The 19,099-nt window shown below is 40.5% G+C and overlaps 1 protein-coding gene across 2 annotated transcripts in view; it reads left to right on the forward strand.

The window, feature by feature from the left end:
* CLINT1 (clathrin interactor 1) overlaps positions 1-18,813 on the forward strand; it is a 35,217-nt gene extending 16,404 nt beyond the window's left edge. Inside the window, exons 7-11 of one of the 2 annotated variants that reach the window (XM_034778977.1) lie at positions 4,043-4,121; positions 9,754-9,831; positions 15,206-15,498; positions 16,225-16,429; positions 17,033-18,813. In XM_034778977.1, the coding sequence (XP_034634868.1) occupies positions 4,043-4,121; positions 9,754-9,831; positions 15,206-15,498; positions 16,225-16,429; positions 17,033-17,397 (1,020 nt within the window). In that variant the 3' untranslated portion in view covers positions 17,398-18,813. The remainder of the gene's footprint in view (positions 1-4,042; positions 4,122-9,753; positions 9,832-15,205; positions 15,499-16,224; positions 16,430-17,032) is intronic. The other variant, XM_034778978.1, reaches the window with a different exon arrangement.
* Positions 18,814-19,099: the final 286 nt, after the last annotated feature.

Raw genomic sequence — 19,099 nt, forward strand, 5'->3', positions numbered from 1 at the left:
GTTATAAAAATAATTAGTGTCACTGAGACTGCCTCAGGCTGTTAAACACAATGCTCTCATGCATAGATGTGTCATCTTTGGTTAGACTCCACAAGAGGCTGTTGCAAAGATTTCTGCTGCAAAGTTGAGTCCACTTGCTTCTCTGCCATAAAAAGGAAGAGCCTGTTTCCCATTGGACTTCCAATTTTTTCCTGTGGTGATCTTTCATCAAGCGCTCCCTGACGGGCACTATGCAGCTGTCCTATCTGCAAGAAGTCAGAAAATAATAGGGGCTAGTTGTTTCTCAGGTGTGGGGGGTTCACCTTGGGCTCCCACACAACCCTCAGGGCATTTAGTCATCCACAGTGTGGAAAAGGCTATCAGTGAAGTTCACATTCTTAGCTTCTCAGACCTCCGGCAGGGTCAGTACTTTAAGGCAATAAGTGACCACCTTTGTCTGCATCAGGTGCCCGGGGGGGATCAGAAGCTCTGAACTGCTGTGAGACATTTCACAGTATGGAATGGGAGGAGAGAATCCTAGCCTTCATTTAGCCCTACATACCTGAAAATCCAGCCTGGCTGAATTGTCAAATTGTCCACTCGTCAGAATGGAGAATGAGCAACCAGTACTTCCATATTGTATCTGAGATTAAGCCAGCCTTAAGTGTTCCTGTTTGCTTCACAGCCAAATCACAAGTAAAACAAATGTCTTGAAGGACACACTCAATAGTTCTAGGCATGGAAGCTCTCTTCCAAGTTACTTCTGCTCTCCCCATGCTTTTACTGCACAGAACAGTGTAAAAAGAGAAAAATTACTTGTCATCCTGCTCGTAACCAGTTGGTTAATGAGGCCCTGATACTTTGAACAAATGGAGATGATAACCATATGTTCATTTCATCTACTGGTTACCCAGATCTTCCATCTGGAACCCACCTTCCTGAATTTTGAAGTATGGCTCTTGAATGTAGCATAACAAGAGATTTTATCTAATGTATACGTTATACCATCGTCTCAAAAGGAACAGTCTGAGAAGGCTTCTGCTCATTTCTGGCTCAGACTCAATGGTTGGAACTAATGGACTGTGTGATGACACCAAGAAGAACTAAAGACATTCCTTCATTCTTACTAAACAGTCTGATCCCGTAGACAAGCCATTTTTACTTGGATCTTTACCATATCTAGCATTCTAGGAGCTGGCAGTAAGACTCCACTATCTTTCTTGCACAGCATGATTCATCAGAGTCAAAATAAAGCCACTTTATACAAACATTGGCCTATATGGAACTTGATCTGGGTCTTAAACTCTCAAACTCCATGTTATCATATCCATCTACTTGTGGTCCATTGAAGTAGCTTTCTTGGTTTCCATTACCTCTGTAGGTATTCAAACTACCCAGATAAAGAAGCATCCTGTATACTTCACAAGGACAAGGTGATCCTGTCAACTTTTGCTTTCAATAATTGCTGTTGTGAATTCTGTGATGTTAAGAAAATCATCTTTCCCTCTGAATCTGAAGCATAAGGAGGAATTCAGCACAAACTGGATCTCAGATGAATTATCAGCTTGACTAGAGATCTATAAATCTGCAGAGCTTCCACTCCAAATACAGGAATAAAAAAATCTTCAAAATAACCATTTCTAAATGGCTAAGATGTGATATTAGAAAAGTCTACCCCAAAATTGGCAGACCGGTTCTCAAAAGTCTATAGGAGCAATGCTCTCGATTGACAAATACCCTCACCTGAAGAGATGTTCAGAGTTGACTGGCCATTGATGCGTATCTTCACCAGGATCTACAAACTAGACTACAGCCTTAGTGCTGCCTGTGGGAAGAGTGTTCTGAAGCAGTTCTTGAGTTTTAAAACTCTTTTGAGAGTGGGATTGTAAGGCTTTTCCCCTCCAAATGATCATGGGCTTATAAATTTCAATTAGGTGTCTCAGATTCTTACTGCTGGTTGTATAACACAAGTACTAATTTAATGAGTGCGTTAGAAGGGTACAAAACTCGCATTGGAGGAATAAAGCTAATGTCAGCCATTCGAGTTCTTTCTCTCTCTCTCTCTGTCCTCCCTACCCCCTGCCCGACTAATGTCTGAGTCCATGACTGTTCCTCTAGTAGGTAGAAACCATCTTAAAATGTGGAAGCCTGCCAGGAGAGTTCTGGAGAGTCAGCAGACCTTCCCCTTTTTCTCATTGACCAGGATAGATTGTTCTGGACTGCCTCCCACTTCCACCTAAAGTAAGAGAATCCACAAACTCTGTGCCAGTGTGACTGAGGCAAGTAGTCAGGAAGACCGATAGTAAAATGGTACTTAACAGACTTTTCAGCAGGTCGTCAGTCTGCCATACATGCACTTGACCCCAGTGCCAAGATTTATAGAACAGTAAGAATGCCATTGTACTGCAGGAGTAGTAACGATGGCTAAATGTGTGCATTCTTTGTGATGTTTCCTGCAAGAATATAGGATTCAGATTAACCAAACTGATGGTGATCTCGTGTATTAGAGCTGAGTGAGAAGCAGTTTTCTCATCCCATAAGATTTTTTTAAAAAAAAAAAACTTCCCATCCTGAATTAGACAAGTACACCTCTACCCCGATATAACGCGGTAAAGCAGTGCTCCGGGGAAGTGGGGCTGTGCACTCCAACGGATCAAAGCAAGTTCGATATAACGCGGTTTCACCTATAACGCGGTAAGATTTTTTTTTTGGCTCCCAAGGACAGCGTTAAAATGGGGTAGAGATGTAGTTGAAATTTCAAAAACAATACTCCAAAAATTTCAGATTGGGTTAATTGAAATGTTTCACTTCAATTTTGACTTTTTAAAATTTTTATTTTTAGTATAAATTAACTAAAGTTTCAAACCAAAAAAACAAAATATTTTTTGTTTCGGGAGTGTCAAAATGAGATGTTTAGAAAATTTCTAAACTCCCCAATTCTTTTTCAAAATGTGTCAAAATTAACCCTTTCCTGAAAACAGTTTAGCCAAATCAGCATTTTTCTGATGGAAAAACATTCTCTTGGAAATTCATGACCAATACTAGTATTAGTGACTATGCTAGTGAAGTGACTTCTGATGTGCCATGGTACTGTCAGGAAATGCATTCTCTTCCTTGTTACATGACTGATAAAAGGAAGGCTTCAATACTGCTTTCCCTCTGTCTTCTTTGTGACCTTGCAAGCTAAGTCAGGGTCCCACAGTAACTTTGGAATTATATTTGATAATACAAGTCAGTTATTCTGAGATTTTAGATTAATGTGTTGCAAAACAGTCTGTCTTCCAGATAACTCTGTCCATTAACTAAGGGCTTGTCTACACGGTAAAATTTTCTTGCATAGCTATACCAGAATAATTATTCTTCTATAGTTGTACCAGTGTAAATTCCCCTGTGGACACACAATTCCAGAATAAGTGATTTATAATTTTCCAAAGCACAGTCATCATTCTGGAATAAAATCAATGTAATTCTTGAATAGTGTTCATGTGGAGACTTATACCAGTATAACTAAATGGAATAATTATGTATTAATGAATTAATAATTCTGCGATAAGTATGTGGGAAGGAAATCTCCCTATGTAGACAAGCCCTAAGATCCATTACTTGGAGCACTGATTGAACATACTCACCACCTGTTAACGGTGACGTTCTTTACTAGTATTTTACATAAGGTTTATATCATTCAACCAAAACCAGAGTGATTTAAACATGCACACCTTTGATGTTTGCTTCTCCGGTTTAAATCTTCCGTGGACATAAATAGCTACAGATAGTAAAAATAACATGGGTAGGTAATGTTCCTTTTTTAACTTCAGATTCTCTTAAATATATTCTAGTGAAGTCTGTCTTTGCTTAATTAGGTTACTCAAACAAGCTCCCCTCTACCCATCTGCATCTTTGCAGACATTCTGGCCATTTTGGGGGGCCATTTCATCAGGAGAACAATACTCAATTCATGTGTGAAGTTTGTGATAAGACAGTTAGAAAGCTACACTTGCAGTTGAACTATAAATAGTACTTCAATCATGTTTTTTAAAAAGCTGGTAAATTCTGTCTTCTTTAGGCTTCAGTACCCCCTGGCAGCAAGTCTTCTAATGATCTGTTTGATCTGTTTGATGGTGCTGGCCAGCCAGTCTCAACAGGTATATATCCTTATCCTTAATCTATGATTTGTTTAATTTTGACTGTCCGTGCACAAGCTTGTGGGTTTTAATATTGTAAGGATAAAGGGGAAAGAAAAATGGTGACAAGCAAAGCAAAATGTTTCAAGTACCCAAAAAATGGACAACTGTGTGTAAGTTTATAACTGCACACAAACTACCATATTACATTTTTTATCTGGCATGTTGGGAGAATGGGGGGTGCCAGTAAGTGAAAAATTCTGGTTAACTAAGAGGGAGGGAGTTTGAGTGGGGGAGGGGGTGTGGGGCTGGGAGTTGGGGTGCAGGAGTAGGTATAGGGCACATGCTCTGGGTGGGACTTGGAGGGAGGGAGCTCGGGCAGGGGTTGGGGTGCCGGATCCAGGTGGCGCTCACCTTGGGCAGCTCCCTGCAAGTGGTGACATGTCCCTGCTGCTCCTAGGCAGAGGCACAGCTAGATGGCTCTGCACACTGCCTCCGCAGGTGCCACCCCCGCAGCTCCCATTGGCCACGGTTCCCTGCCAACGGGAACTGCAGAGCCAGCGCTTAGGGCGGGGCCGGCGCAGAGCTGCCTAGTTGCACCTCTGCCGAGGAGCAGCAGGGACATGTCGCCACTACATGCTGAGCCATGTAGGGGAGCTTGCTGGCCCCGCACCAACTGGACTATACCAACCGGACAGCTCTATAAACCAGCATTTCTGGTCTTCATTGAAAGTCCGGTTTAAAGTGCTGGATAACACAGCTTTTATTATATATAGGATTAATAATAAGGTTAGCAAATCATAAAGATTAGGCACTAAATCAGTCTGTCAGAAACTGCATGGGTTATAATGCAGAGTTATTTATAATTAATTCTAAAAGCAAGCACAATCCAGTCAGCTTTAAGTTTCTCATGTTACAAGTTAAGGGATAGGCAGCTATAGAAATGGATGACCTCTATTCACAAGCCACATCTAATGTATACAGCAAAAGCAAACTCATTTCTTTTATCTCCTCATGACCCCTGGATAACCCCAACCCTAATGCCAAAAAACTCACTCTGAAGTTACAATTCTGTTCAATTAATTTATGGTGAATTATTCTCTGAATACTAAACTGAAATTTAAGTTCACTCATGTCCACGCTAGCACTAAACTGTGAAACCACAGTAACTCTTTTAGGCAAGCTTTAGATTTCAGTGACTTACCTACAAAAGTACAAAACTGGGTTGGGTGTGGGTGTGTATGGATGTGGGTGTGAGAAAGAGAGACATAATATAATTTAAAAAAAAAAAAAAAGTCTCGTGTCATGCTACAGACATTCATGCCAGCCACAGTTAAAACAGTTGATCATAAACTATTAAAGGGAGTTTGTCATGTATCTAAGGTGTTTTAATGGGACAATCAAAGAAGAGTTAACTGGAGGAGGATGGGGATGGTCAGATGGCTGGATATAATTTTTTCCCCTCAGTATCAAGATCAATTTTAACAGAGAATTACGCACCAGTGTGACCCTTTTAGTTGGCAAGAAACCTTTGAGAGAAGGTTTCTCTCTCAATTGCAAACAGAAATTGTACTAATTAACACAAGCTACTGTTTCTGTGTAACATGGGGCACCTTAGTAGTGCTTCTTTCCTCGCAGTATTTGTAGTAGCTTATAGTGGGGCTGAATGAGCCTCCTCCCCATAGCAGATTGGGTCATAATAATTAAATTCTGTGAATTGATTGCAGTTTTTCCAGCTGTATTCATTGAGCAAAACAAATTTAAATTTTTTCAAATAACTTGTTACTCTTTTATATAATACATGTTTTTTGTTTTTTTTAAGGCCACACTTCCTAGTTTTGCCCAACACCAAGGGCTAATAGCTTTGTGGTATGATGCATAATCATTAACTAGATATAATCAGAGGCGGCTCTAGTTTTTTTGCCGCCCCAAGCACAGCAGGCAGGCTGCCTTTGGCGGCATGCCTGCAGGAGGTCCCCGGTCCCACGGATTCGGCGGCATGCCTGCGGGAGAGCCACCGGTCCCGCAGATTCAGTGTACCAGCCGCCGAATCTGCGGGACCAGCAGACCTCCCGCAGGCATGCCGCCGAAAGCTGCCTGACTGCCACCCTTGCAGGGACCGGCAGGGCACCCCCCCACGGCTTGCCGCCCCAGGCACGCGCTTGGAGCGCTGGTGCCTGGAGCCGCCGCTGGATATAATTGTATAAGATTTACATAAAACTTAAAATGTATTTAATTCATAATATTGTGGGTTATTTATGAATCCATAAGTGCAAGAAAATTCAGTAAAGGATTACACTGTTAGCAGCCAGGAGCAATGTGGCACCATCTCAATGCTGCTGCATTGCACAATGTCACTTATCAAAAGAGTGCAAACTTGTTTAGTTTGGACATGTTACGCATTCATGAAATAACAGTCAAATGTGATAAATATCATCTGAGATACTGCCTGTGCTATAATGGTGTGATCTTGAAAATAGTCTGGGTGACAAAGCAGTGATGCTGGGTAGAAACAGCACCCTAGTACTCACCAGACAACCAAGTTAAAATAAATAATAAATTAGTATCGGTCTTAATTTCTCTCCTTCCCACTTCCCAAGATCTTTAAAGTTGTCATACGTTAACTTTTATTTGCCTTTATTGAGGGAAAGGTAGATGAGATGAGGCATGCATTTTGGGAATGCTGAGATCCATGGTCATTCTGATATGTTCCAAAAGCAGAATCCACATTGTCCTCCACCTTGCCCCTTTATCCATGGAAATACTCTTCATCAGGATTTTGTAAAAAGACTATTTTGTAACACTTTTTATTCTTTCCCTTTTAAATCCAGTTTTAATGGGAGATGAGAGAATTTTAAAATTCTTCTGTTTAGAATTTTTTTCATTTTTAAACTGAATCCTTTTCAAACAAATGGAGCTCTGCACATTTGAGCACATCTGAGCTGCTGATTCTTTTTGTTGCTCTACAGTGGTACAGCAGTTTTTCCCTTCTTCAGCAGCATTGAGGAGTGGTATTGAGAAGAGGCATATTACCAGCTGGTCATTGTAAATAATCTCCTTGCTGTCCTGCGAAGGCAGATGGAAAGAGTTCATTTATAGCGACAGATCTCCTGTGGGAATCTTTGAGGATCGCTCATGTTGTGAAGATTAGCACTGTCCTTCACATGCAGGTCGCTTGTGATGACCAATATGTTCCTTGCAGCAGAGGGTGTGGGAACATTTCCTGGGTCACACAAGACACAGTGGAGGGGTCAAAAGTAGTCTTTGATCTCCCCTGTAAAGAAATTGGCAGGGAAATACTATGAGTTCCAGGATCTGTGGAGGCGTTTGCTAAACAACTCCTCATCTATATCTGTATTTTTCAGTGTAGTAGGTGCTGTAACTGTTTCCCCTGAGATGTGGGAACACTGAGCAAGCTTTACAGTACAGGAAAGGGATGGCGAAGTTTGAGATTTACAAATTACTAAAGTTGCCCAAGTAAGTTGCATCCTGTTTACAGAAGGTGTGAAGACAGACTTGCATAGAGAAGTCACAGCAACAAGACAGTGCGATGTCCATGGTGGCACGTAGGTGGTCAGAGCTATTTTTTAGGATTACTGGAGACTAGGTTTAACTCTAGGCCAGTGGCTTCCTCCATTGAGAGCTGCTTTTGTTGCTATCGGTCTAGGTTCTGCTTCTTTCCTCTTGAGCTTAGTGTTCAATCCGAAAATGAAACAGGCACATGAGAGAGAGAGAATTGCCAAGAATGAAGAATATTCAGAAATCCCTTACAACTTTGGGTTCAAAGTGAGGGGGTTAGTCAATGCTGTAGCTACGGGTTAGCTCTTTTGGCTTGTCAGGAAAGCAGCTGATCTTGAGGTTGTGGTTTGACATAGGAGAATACAGAACCTATGCTGTATGTTCTATGTACAAAAAGATCAAATCTTCACCTTCTTCAACAGGAAGCAAATGAGGTATTACTATGAAAGTGTTTCCTTTGCAGTAGACCCAGTAAGTTTGATCTTCTCACTTAGTTTCCAACTTTGATATTTGACTGGCTCATGCCACCTCCCTCCCACGTTTACATTATATCCAATGCAAGGTTTTTATATCAAAATACAACAGACTAAACAAATATTTTATATAAATTCCTTCAATACAAATCCTACTGCATTTGTTCAGGCATCATCATCAGATTGAAATTTCCTATCTTTTCTAAAAAGAGTGGTACAGGTATTACAATGGAATTAACCTTCCGTGGGAATTCAGAGACGCATGGTCCTCCCTTTCTCTTTATTTGCTGCTTTATATCAAATCATACATGTTCTGTAGATAGACACCATTTCCCCTTTGAAAAACAGTCATGCCTTCCTGATATTGACGACAATAAAATAACATTAAAAAGAAATACAAGTACACATGTATTAGAAAGTGAATTGTTCCTTTTATTACTGCTAGCCGTTTATTATAAAGAAGATAGTTCTAGTTTAATTAACCCAGTTGAGAGTAGCAGATGGGGCAGAATGTCTTGCAGCGATAAGACAATTCAGAAATGGCACCAGATGTTGGAAGCTGTCCCTGGTGGTGTTTGAGTGCAGCACAGATGTTCCAGTCCCACCTGGCTAGTTTCTAAGCACTGCAGGCTAAGCAGCTGTGATGTAACCTATATAATGTACGCATAACACTAAAAGCACAATAATTGAACTGCTGCTGCTACTTCTCGGGGTGTGACTGTTCAGAGGTGAAATCTTTAAGGACAAACAAAAATAAGGTCAACTTTTTGATACTTTTAGGCCGTTAGAATGGCCACTTAAAAGCTGTAGGGGAAAGAAGTGACACAAACTACACTGTCAAGCAAAGTGTGTTTTGGACTAAGAAATTAGCCTTCTGCCTATTCTGTTGTCCCAAATATAATTATTAAAGCTTTTTTCCTTTTCTTTCTAGTTTGGGTTGAATATGCTTTAATGGAAAAATAGTTACAATACTATATTCAAAAGTTAATAATTTAACTGGTAGCTTACAAAGGCATGGTTGGGACTTTAATGTTGTTGCTCTAGAGAGAAAGCAAACTTATAAAAAATGAACACCAATGCAAGCTCCGTCCTTGAAATCTTGATACCAAGATCATTGCAGAATCATTCATGCTTTAAGAAACATAAAAACTAAATATAAGAAGACTTTTAATTTTTCATGGTAAGCAGCATAATAAATTAAGGATTCCTCCAGTAACAAAAAGTATTTATTTTGATATTTTTTGCTTCCCAAGTTTTAATTCTGTAATCCTCCCATTAGTTTACACCATACCAGCACCATCTCCTGTCAGTTTGATCTCTCAAGCTTCATTGCGCTGTATGAATTACTATTTTAGAATGAATTGTGAAACAGAACTTGCATCTTGTTCTCCCTGCCACCTATATGGCAAAGCACAATCAGCTAGATCTGCAGCATAGGCAAGAATATCCAGTTTGTCTAGGTTCATATAAATACAGAATGGTGGTGGTAATAAAGCCTCAAAAAATGGTACAGACATACGACAGACTCAACCAACCCTGACTGCCAAATGCAGGAGGTTTAAAAATAAAACAAAATGCCTGAAAGCATCTTACAGAAAGCCCTTGTCAAGTTCATTGAGCAGGGCATCGCTCCACAACCCTGTGATTCCTCTCCTTTCTAGGTGGATCAACTGACCCGTTCGGAGGATTCGCTGACTTTGGTTCTGCCGCTGCCTCAGCAAGTTTCCCCTCGCCACAAGGTAGGATAATTTACTGACTGAAAAACGGCCCTTAGGGATGAGGAGAGGGGCATGAAGCCACTTTCTTTTTTGTGGCATTATTGGCAGTCAGCTCCCTTTCCTGGGGCTTGTTTGTGGTGGTAGTTTGACCAAGAAAGCCACATGCTCACCTCAGTGGTGCTGGATGGTTTTTTGGTCTCTAATGGGTATTTTCACAGAGTTGAGGCTCAGTAAAGGACAGCTTTCTGGTTTTGATGAATGATTCTTTATAGTTCTTTAATGGGTATGGGTTAGAACCCTATGTTGCCTTATTTGATGCACCCTGCATTGTTGAGAAGCATCCCTTAGCAATGTTGCTATAAAGTCATAAGATATCTTAGAGGAAATTGGCAGACTTTATAGTCACATCCATCAAAAGGATACAGGGAGTGAGGGGAAATAGTACATAAGTAGTCAGAAAAAATGGTGGTTAATAACGGAAATTTAGATGAGTCTTTACCCTCCCTCTTCATTTCAAAGTGATTCAGATTCCCAAGTGGCTTTTAATATCCTTGCCCATCCTGGATGTCAGGTGGCTTAGAGGAGAGTTTGTGGGTGTCACAAAACAGTATTTAAATTTCAGCTTTGTATTGGCATAAGGTTTAAGTACTTAAATGGTCCAGGGAAACACAACTCTGGTATGTCGCAGACAGGAAGTGAGAGCCCCACTTCTTGGCAATATCAGATACAGTTGATTCTGAAATGTGTGAGGGCCTTATTTCATAAAACACCGTACCAGTGGGAGCTTCCGGCATAACTTTGTTTTAGTGAAAGTAGAATTCCATTCAAATTGACATTTGGAATTATGGTCTCACTTGAACCATAACAAAATAAGATGTGGCTTTTAGGGTGGAAAATCAAGACCATAAAACTTACTCAAGGTATTCAACACTTCCAAATTTTGTGGGTGTAGTGTGCCAGGTGAAAAACAAACAGCAGAAAAAACTTCACACAATAAAAACATGGTTTTTATAATATTTGGAAATGGGGAGGGGGAACTTTTTTAATAGGAGTCTTAGTGATATGCTGAGTGCTCCCACAGACAGTATTTGTGAACTCTTCCTGCTTTCTTGGCTGTTATTGATAGAACTAATCGCTAACTGATATACCTAATCACTGTTCGTCAAAATGGTCTAATGCCTTATGTAAGATCATCTGACCAACTTTTTTCTCTGAGAAAAGGCAGCCTTTCTCCTGATCTCTCCAGTCAAAAGTTCGCAAACTTTTTCAGATACAAGCAAGTGCTATAAAAAACTAATCTGAGTGGGGCAGCAGTATTTCAGTAAAGTATTTGATAGTTTGTCTTCAAAAACAAATTTATATTGCTTGACTTTGAGCACTGCCACGGACTGAAAAGTGATTGAAGGGCCCTAAACACATGGTAATGGCAAACAACAATGTAGCAAACTGTTCAGCAGTGTTGCAGGCTAAGTTCCCTCTAAGCTGCATGGCCACGCAGCAGCCTATTAAGTGCCACGCAGGTGCTCAGGGCCACGGTGAGGAGTGATGCCTCTCCTCCAGTCCCGGATCTGCCGCGGCCAGGGGAGAGGCACCTCTCCCCGCCGGCCCCAGCCCAGCCCGGACCTGCCGCGGCCAGGGGAGAGGCACCTCTTCCCACTGGCCCCAGATCTGCTGCAGCTGGGGAGAAGCACCTCTCCGCGGCAGGTCCAGGGCTGGGGCTGCAGGTCACCCAGCCCAGGTGCTGCTGCAGGGATAGAGAGCTGGGGGGAGTCTTCGCTTCCTGCCGGAGCCCTCACCCCTCGCCCCGCAACCCTCTGCTCCAGCCCTGAGCCCCATGCCGGAGCCCACAACCCCAGCCAGAGCCCTCATCCTCCCACACTCCGAACCCCTTGGCCCCACCCCACCCCATGAACATTATGTGCACCAATATGGAGGTGATGTGTCTCACATCACCTCCATATTGGTGCACATAACACATTTCATTCCACACATGGATGGGAAAAATTAGAGGGAACGCTGGCTGCAGGGATCCTTTCTAGGACTGGGGTATCATAGCAATTTTATTAATCTGGAATATGAGAGCGCACACTAAATTGGGAGGCTTGTGAATGTCTGAGGACACAAATACAAAGGAATTTTAGTATGTTGAAAATTCTGGGGGAAAATAACAATAGAATGTTTGACCTAGCCCAAAGCTCAGACTGAGTACTACATTAGCAAATTGGAATTTAAAGTCAGGATAACCCCACCTCCCCACACAATCCCACAAACAATTCACCTATAAAAGTCTAACAAATAAAAACAAAACTTTAGGCTCATATGCAATGAGGAATAGCAGCCCACCTGTGTTGGAAGAATGATAATCCCTAAAGATACCTAAAATCCCACTTGTCTTCCAAGATTAACAAAACATTTGTATAGTAAATGGAGAGACAAAGGTAAATTGGCTTTGACGGATGTCAAGGGAGATGCTATCAAGTTTTCAAAACCTCCAGGTGGAATAGGAGTTACACCTGGAAGGACTGATGTGAGGCCAAGTTATGCCCTCAATACTCTCGCATAACTCCATTGTCTTCAGCGGACTATGTTTATGCATATCCATGGGCTAAAACTGATGGATGGTCCTCCATAGCTTAGCTAAATGACAACTCGTTTACAAGTATAGGAAAGATATGAATGCCAAGGAGGGCAAGGAACTGTTTATGGGGGCACAAGGAATATATCTAGGAGTAAGAGAGAACAGCTCTTTCTTCGAACAAGGAGAATGTATCCATAATGAAATATCACACTGGGGAGTGGTTTCTCAAGGGAAATGGAGCCCACGTCGCTTGTGGTGCTTAAAACGATTCTCAACAAAGTAGTAGTAAGCAAACCAGAGTGAACAGTCTTATGCCAGCAAAGTGTGTTGGAGGTGACCACTTAAAATCTCCTCTTCCTTTAATTTGAGCTTTTCTGAGCTCAGCCTTCCAGTAGGAGTCGAGGGTGCTCAGGCACGTGCAGGTGCCAACTTAACAATGTTGCTAAATATGGATATTTGCAGTTGACCAAAAAGTAGGGCGCTCCAATCAAAAGGGGTGTAATTCTTGCTCTTGAGGCAGTTGGGAGTTGTGCCTCAGCTAGGGGCATAGGAGTAAATCCAGTATGAATGAAGACATTTCAGTGACAGATTAGTAAATCTCTGGGCAAATTGGCTGTAGATCAGCACCTGGGAATCTTTTTGCATTATTTGCTACATTTAGGAAAGCTGTATTGAGTATCTGTGGGTTAAAACACACCTTTAATATTTCAACCGGCAGGGGAAAAAAACACTGTCCTAATTGTACAGGCTTCCTTGCTTGTGATACTTATTCAAAATAAAGTTATTTTTACAAGTATAAAGCTGCCTACTATGCAAATAATTTGTGTATGAATACAGCCTAAAATGACACAATCCTTTATCTGCATTAACATGATTAATCTATACCGATCACCATTATGCAGTGGGCCAGGAGTCTTGTGAAATGATTAATCATTCTCTAACAATATAAGCCCCTCTAGTAATCCTTTCTTCCCGGATTAATCATCTTTGATCAAGTTCCCCAAAAGGGGGGCAAAACCTTCTCCTCTTACCCCTACTTTTTCTTATTGTGTGTTCAGATCTCTGCATCCAGTACACATGGAATCAGCACATTCAGCGTTTACTTGTCCATCAGGAATATTTAAAGTGGGTTTAAATCTTTAATATGCAGTACTAATTGAAATCCTCCGATACAGTCCCTTTTGTAAGGGAAATGAAAGCAAAATGTTCTAGTAAGGCCCTGAGCTAATCAACATTAGTTCATTTCTTGCGTTAAAACTACTGGTAGTGCTTGGATTTTGTAAACAAACTCACTTCTTTCCTCCTACCCCCTTTTCCATTACTTAAAATTTAATACACTAATGAAGGTAAGGGTAATTAAAACCAGGTTTGAACACAGGTGTTTAAGCATTTACATGGAGTGTAAAATATTATTGCAGTTGCCTTTGACGAGACAAAATACAGCTCTAGGAAATAGCCAGGTGTGTGGGTTGTACTCTTAGCTAGGTGCATAGGTCTAGTAACTTTGAAATCAGTGAAATCTCAATCAGAGCCTCTTCCTTTGCTCATGCAGGGGGCAGTGGAGTTGATTTAATCATTAGAGTTCAGAGCTCTTTCCCTACTGCAGGGATATTGCTTGTTGCCTAACTGGGAATGAGAACTTCATCATGAGATACAACCTACAGGGGAATATCATAATTCTTATGCATGATGGAAATGTTCCCTCTAAGCTGTGCATCCATGTAGCAAATAAAGCAGTCCTATGCATTTCATATGCCAGAAGAATGATATTCATCTACTACATCCAGACCTGTAAAACATTAGCCACATCACCAAAAATCTGACCTATGCAATGCCCCTCCAACCTCCCACCCCCAAAAAACCCTCTGGAAGATTGTGGCCCTTTAAAAACAAAACAACAAAAACCATCACAGCTTTTGGGATATTTTAAATAACTTTCACTATAAAATGTTACCCATGATGTTTCTTGTAACTTACTTTTTTCCTGTAAGTGAAGGAAACTTATTTTAATGTCAGTGGTTTGACTGATCCTTATAAAGGTAAGGAAATGGAAGTAAGGATCCTGTCACATCCTGGGCTTGCTGGTCTGTATGTAGGTATTGGGGCATGTGATCTGAAACAGGTACATATCAAAGCATCATGTACTCTCATAGCCCAGGGGAAATATTACTTATGTTAGCAGGCAACAGAGTAAGATAAGGACCCTCTGGTAATCTGTTTTGAAAGCTCTTGGTTTTATTGGTATCCCACTTAGTGTCACTATTTTCTTATGTTGTGCAAAAGCTATTAATTATATGTAATCAAAAAGTTTTGAATAAATGGCTGTTATCTTGTATGCTTTACTATGACCGTGGAATTGGGCTTCTCATGTACAGTGACTGCATAATACTCATTAGCTGGGATCATGGCTCTGTTGAGAATGTCAGAGCATTGGATTAAAGTCCTGGCAAGTTTGATTCTTAAACTTCTAGCCCTGCTTTTGACAGAACCTCAAATCTACTTTTCAATTGTCTGTTTGGAAGCATTTGGATGCTGCAAACTTAGTTGAAGGAAACCTGTGGTGCCACTCATCCAGGTCCATAGGTGACACATTATCAGATGTAGTTTTTTGTCTGTGCGTGGGTGTTTCATATTTCCTTTGCTACCTTGTTAAAACTGTTGGAATATTCATGAGAAGGAATGATGTCCAGATGGAGATTCTACCTGCAGATGTTAATCTGGACGGACACAAATCAGGTCTCATTTGTTTCAGTTCACAGAATGTGGCGTTTTTCTGTGCCTTTCAAAAATCTTTTACCTTCTTTCCCTCACCCCCAGGTACAGCAGCAACTGGGAACGGAGACTTCGGCGACTGGAGTGCCTTCAACCAAGCCTCTCCATGTCCCAGTGCTTCAGCAGGAGAGCACTTTGGTGGCACTGCCCAGCCAGCTGTAGAGCTCTTTGGTAGCTCACAGCCAGCTCTTGGCCATCCTCCAGCTGCCTCAAATTCTACTGACCTCTTTGATTTGATGGGCTCCTCTCAGGCAACCATGGCTTCTTCACAAAGCATGAATTTTGCGATGATGAGCTCTAGTGCGGTGGGCATCGGTCTACCCATGTCAAGGTCACAGGTATGCTGTTGTTACTCAATCCCTTAATGACTGGTTCCTCTGTGAAGAAAAGGTTCTAGAATGCTTTTGTCCTATTTTAGCTTAAACCTTCTTGTTACCCCTAGCTCTCAGATGCATTCTTTATCACTCGGTCGCTCTATCTGAGATGCTCTGTCATCCTTTTGGGGGGAGGGAAGGTTTTAAAGTTAGAACCTGAAAAAAAACAATAGAATATGTGTGCAGCCTACATCATCAGGCAACTGATGGACCAGTCCTCACCCTCATCTGTGTGCTGCCATGACACACAGTGGGGCTACTCCAGTGGAAAGTAATTGGCTGTTGAAACCAAAGCACATTGACTCTTGTGCAAAAACCTACAAATGCATTTCAAAAAGCCCAGAATAGAATGGGCTCCTTGTCTGGGAGATGCCAGGCAACTCTGATTTGGTGACACAATCCACTATGCAAAATGCTTAGTGCTAACATATGAAATACCATCCTGATCACTTCCAACAAGATACCAACTGATGGGGAAACTACTTTGAAAGAGATGAACATCCATGTCTCATAAAAACTGATGACATTTCTCTTTGGCTTTTTAACTTCTCATATGCAAACAAACAACCATTTGTTGTATTTTATGCTGACATGATGGAACTGTTTATTTCTTAGACACAGCAGTAGTAAATGTTAGGGAGTGAATGGCATCATTTAAAAAAACAAAAAGCTTTTTTCTTTTGTTTCTAGCCTTTGCAGAGTGTTAACAGTATGCTGCAGAAGCCCAGTCCTCTTTATAATCCGAGTACAGAGATGGTCCAAAAAAATGCCAGCAAAACTCTGCCATCCACTTGGTCAGACCCCAGTGTAAATATCAGTTTGGACAATTTAGTACCTGGTATGCAGCCTTCCAAACCCCAGCAGCCATCGCTTAATACAATGATTCAGCAACAGAGTAAGTGATCCCATTGATGTAATAATACTTCACTGGCATGACCTGCTATACAGACGTTACCAATGTGTCTTTTAAAAAAAAAAAAAAAAAAAAGGACCCTTTTGCTAGATCACCTTTTCTCTTAATTTTAATCATCATCCTATTTTTCATCTGCTCCATTGCCTCTTACCATTGGCAGCTCTGTTACCGTAACGTGATCCAGAAGAATGAGCCCGGGAATGTTTCAGGGATGTGAAGCCAGGTCTCTAACTGCAGAGGCTTGCATCATTAGGACTCCCGCATCTCTTAAGCTTTTCCTATGGGTGGTATCAACTCTCTGTCCTCGGAGCACAATTCATTAGCAATAGTGAACCTGGGAGAAAGACATATTGTAAAACTTTGTTAGACTTTTCTGAATTTTAACTGAAGAAGGAAGAGATGTGGAAATTAGTCATCTTTTGTAGGCTAACTGGCTAGTGAACATAAATATAACTTTTTCCTTGTCTTTGTTCATTGTAAAGTCACAATATAGTTACATAACTTCTAAAAGTAGATTGTAACTCACCATGCTCAACCCTAGGATATTGATTAAATTAAAGGCTGTTGTATTTTATTTTTCTGCAGATATGCAACAACCTGTGAATGTGATGACTCAAAATTTTGCAGCCGTGAACCTCAACTCCCAGTCCAACGTGATGCCTGTTCGATCCCCAACAAGTTCATTGATGGGAGGGCCCATTCCTGTGGGAATGGGGATGCCCAATGTTATGACGGGTACAATGGGTATGACCTCCTTGGGAAACACGCCTATGATGAACCAGGGAATTCTGGGAATGAATGTGAACGTGGGGATGCCAGCTGCTGGAATGGGTTTGACAGGCACAATGGGCTTGGGGGTACCCAATATAGCTATGACCTCTGCTATGACTCCTGGAACTGTGCAACCCAAGCAAGATGCCTTTGCAAATTTTGCCAATTTTAGCAAATAAAGATTGTAAAGAATTGGTCAGAGTGAATGAAGGATTTTTAGCTGCACAAATAGAGCTGGGGGAGGGATGGAGAACACTGATCAATACCTTTTTTCCTTTTATCAGTTAATTAAAATGAACCTACATAAAGAACCAAAAGGCTATTTTGTAAATGCTGAAACACCTAGCGTTCAAGCTCTGGGGAGACGAAAGGTTCTTCTGATGAATCAATTGGATGACTTTGCAATTAAGAGGCCATTGTTTTGTAGCAAGACCATCAAAAGCCTTTCTAGATGGAAGAACCAATTTTAACATTGAAACTTGTGGGGAGACTGGAATGGGGGTTGGGTAAATCTGTTTGAATCTAATTTTATACTTTTCTTTTTTTTCTTGAAGAGCTTGATTTTTCTCTCCCTGAATCGCTTTGTCATAATTGAAGCCATTCCTTTTACTACCACTCTGAGTCCATATTTGAAGTCACTCAAGTACAATGATCAGTTTTTTATAAGAATATATATTTTTGTCCAAAAAAACAATGGCTTACATATGTGCTTATGGCTAATTCAAAGGGACCTGGAATGTGTGTGTATATATATATACTTTTGCTGATGTTCCAGCAACACTGCTATAATATCCAAATTTTTATTGTAAAAACCTCTTTAAGCAATTTGATCATTAATAGGTTTAGGGGCTCTTCACACCTATACTGCTATAATTAATACCCAGTGCTGAATTGGGAGAAATTTCATCCAGAGCTGCTTTATGGTTTCCTTTCAGAAAACTCCAGCATATGAACACTTTTTGCAGTTCTATTTCAGTGGCAACTTTATGCCACATGTACCCTTAGGGGGCCACTGGTTTACCATGTCAGTAGCAGTCAAAAGGCAAAAAAAAAAAATCATCTTTACGAAAAGAAAAGCAACAAGGTAACTACATTGTCTTTTAAGTTAAATCTCTAAACCCTTGTCAATCCAACAGCATTGGATTTTAGATTTTATACAACATTTGGTGACTTTTTGGTGTAAATATGGCATTAGCAGCGGTGGAATCCAAAAGAAAGGAGTTAAATATATATAATACATATATATATATATATATATATATTATTATTATTAAAGGAAACCTGTAGCAGTCAAAGATTTTATTGATTTAATGAAAATAAAGGAAACTAATTAATTAAGGTTTTGTTTTCCTGCTGTAATTCTGCATTTTAAGTTCACACACGAATCATGATTTTCGAGTCTGGAATACAAGACATGGTTATACTCACAAGCTGGGAGTATTATTGAGAATAAGCACTATATTATAGGTATGAAATTTATTACCTCCCCTTTCTTATCTTGGATTTCTTTTTTATTATTAAATTGATAAAACTTTGTTTCCATTGTATTCACAATGTTCTGTTATACATAACATTAAAATGGTCATTAAAATCAATGTTGGGCCGCTTTTCCTTTCATTCCATTTGACGTTTATAAGAGTGTTTGGGGAAAAAATAATTATAATTTGGGCAAAGTAATTTTTATAAATAATTTACATTTGTTTAATGACTTCTTATCTCCAGCCTTTCCTATCTGGCTCTACTGTTAGGAATTAAAAATGAAGCAGGCAAGATATCCTGACCCGCTCCAGCCTTGCTAATGCTCCATCTACAACATTTCTAATTAGGCAGAAATTCATGTACTTCAGCTAAGTGGTAATGAAAAGTGATTCATTTGCTGAA

Source organism: Trachemys scripta, chromosome 8 (assembly GCF_013100865.1).
Source record: "Trachemys scripta elegans isolate TJP31775 chromosome 8, CAS_Tse_1.0, whole genome shotgun sequence".
NCBI classification, from domain to species: Eukaryota; Metazoa; Chordata; order Testudines; family Emydidae; genus Trachemys; species Trachemys scripta.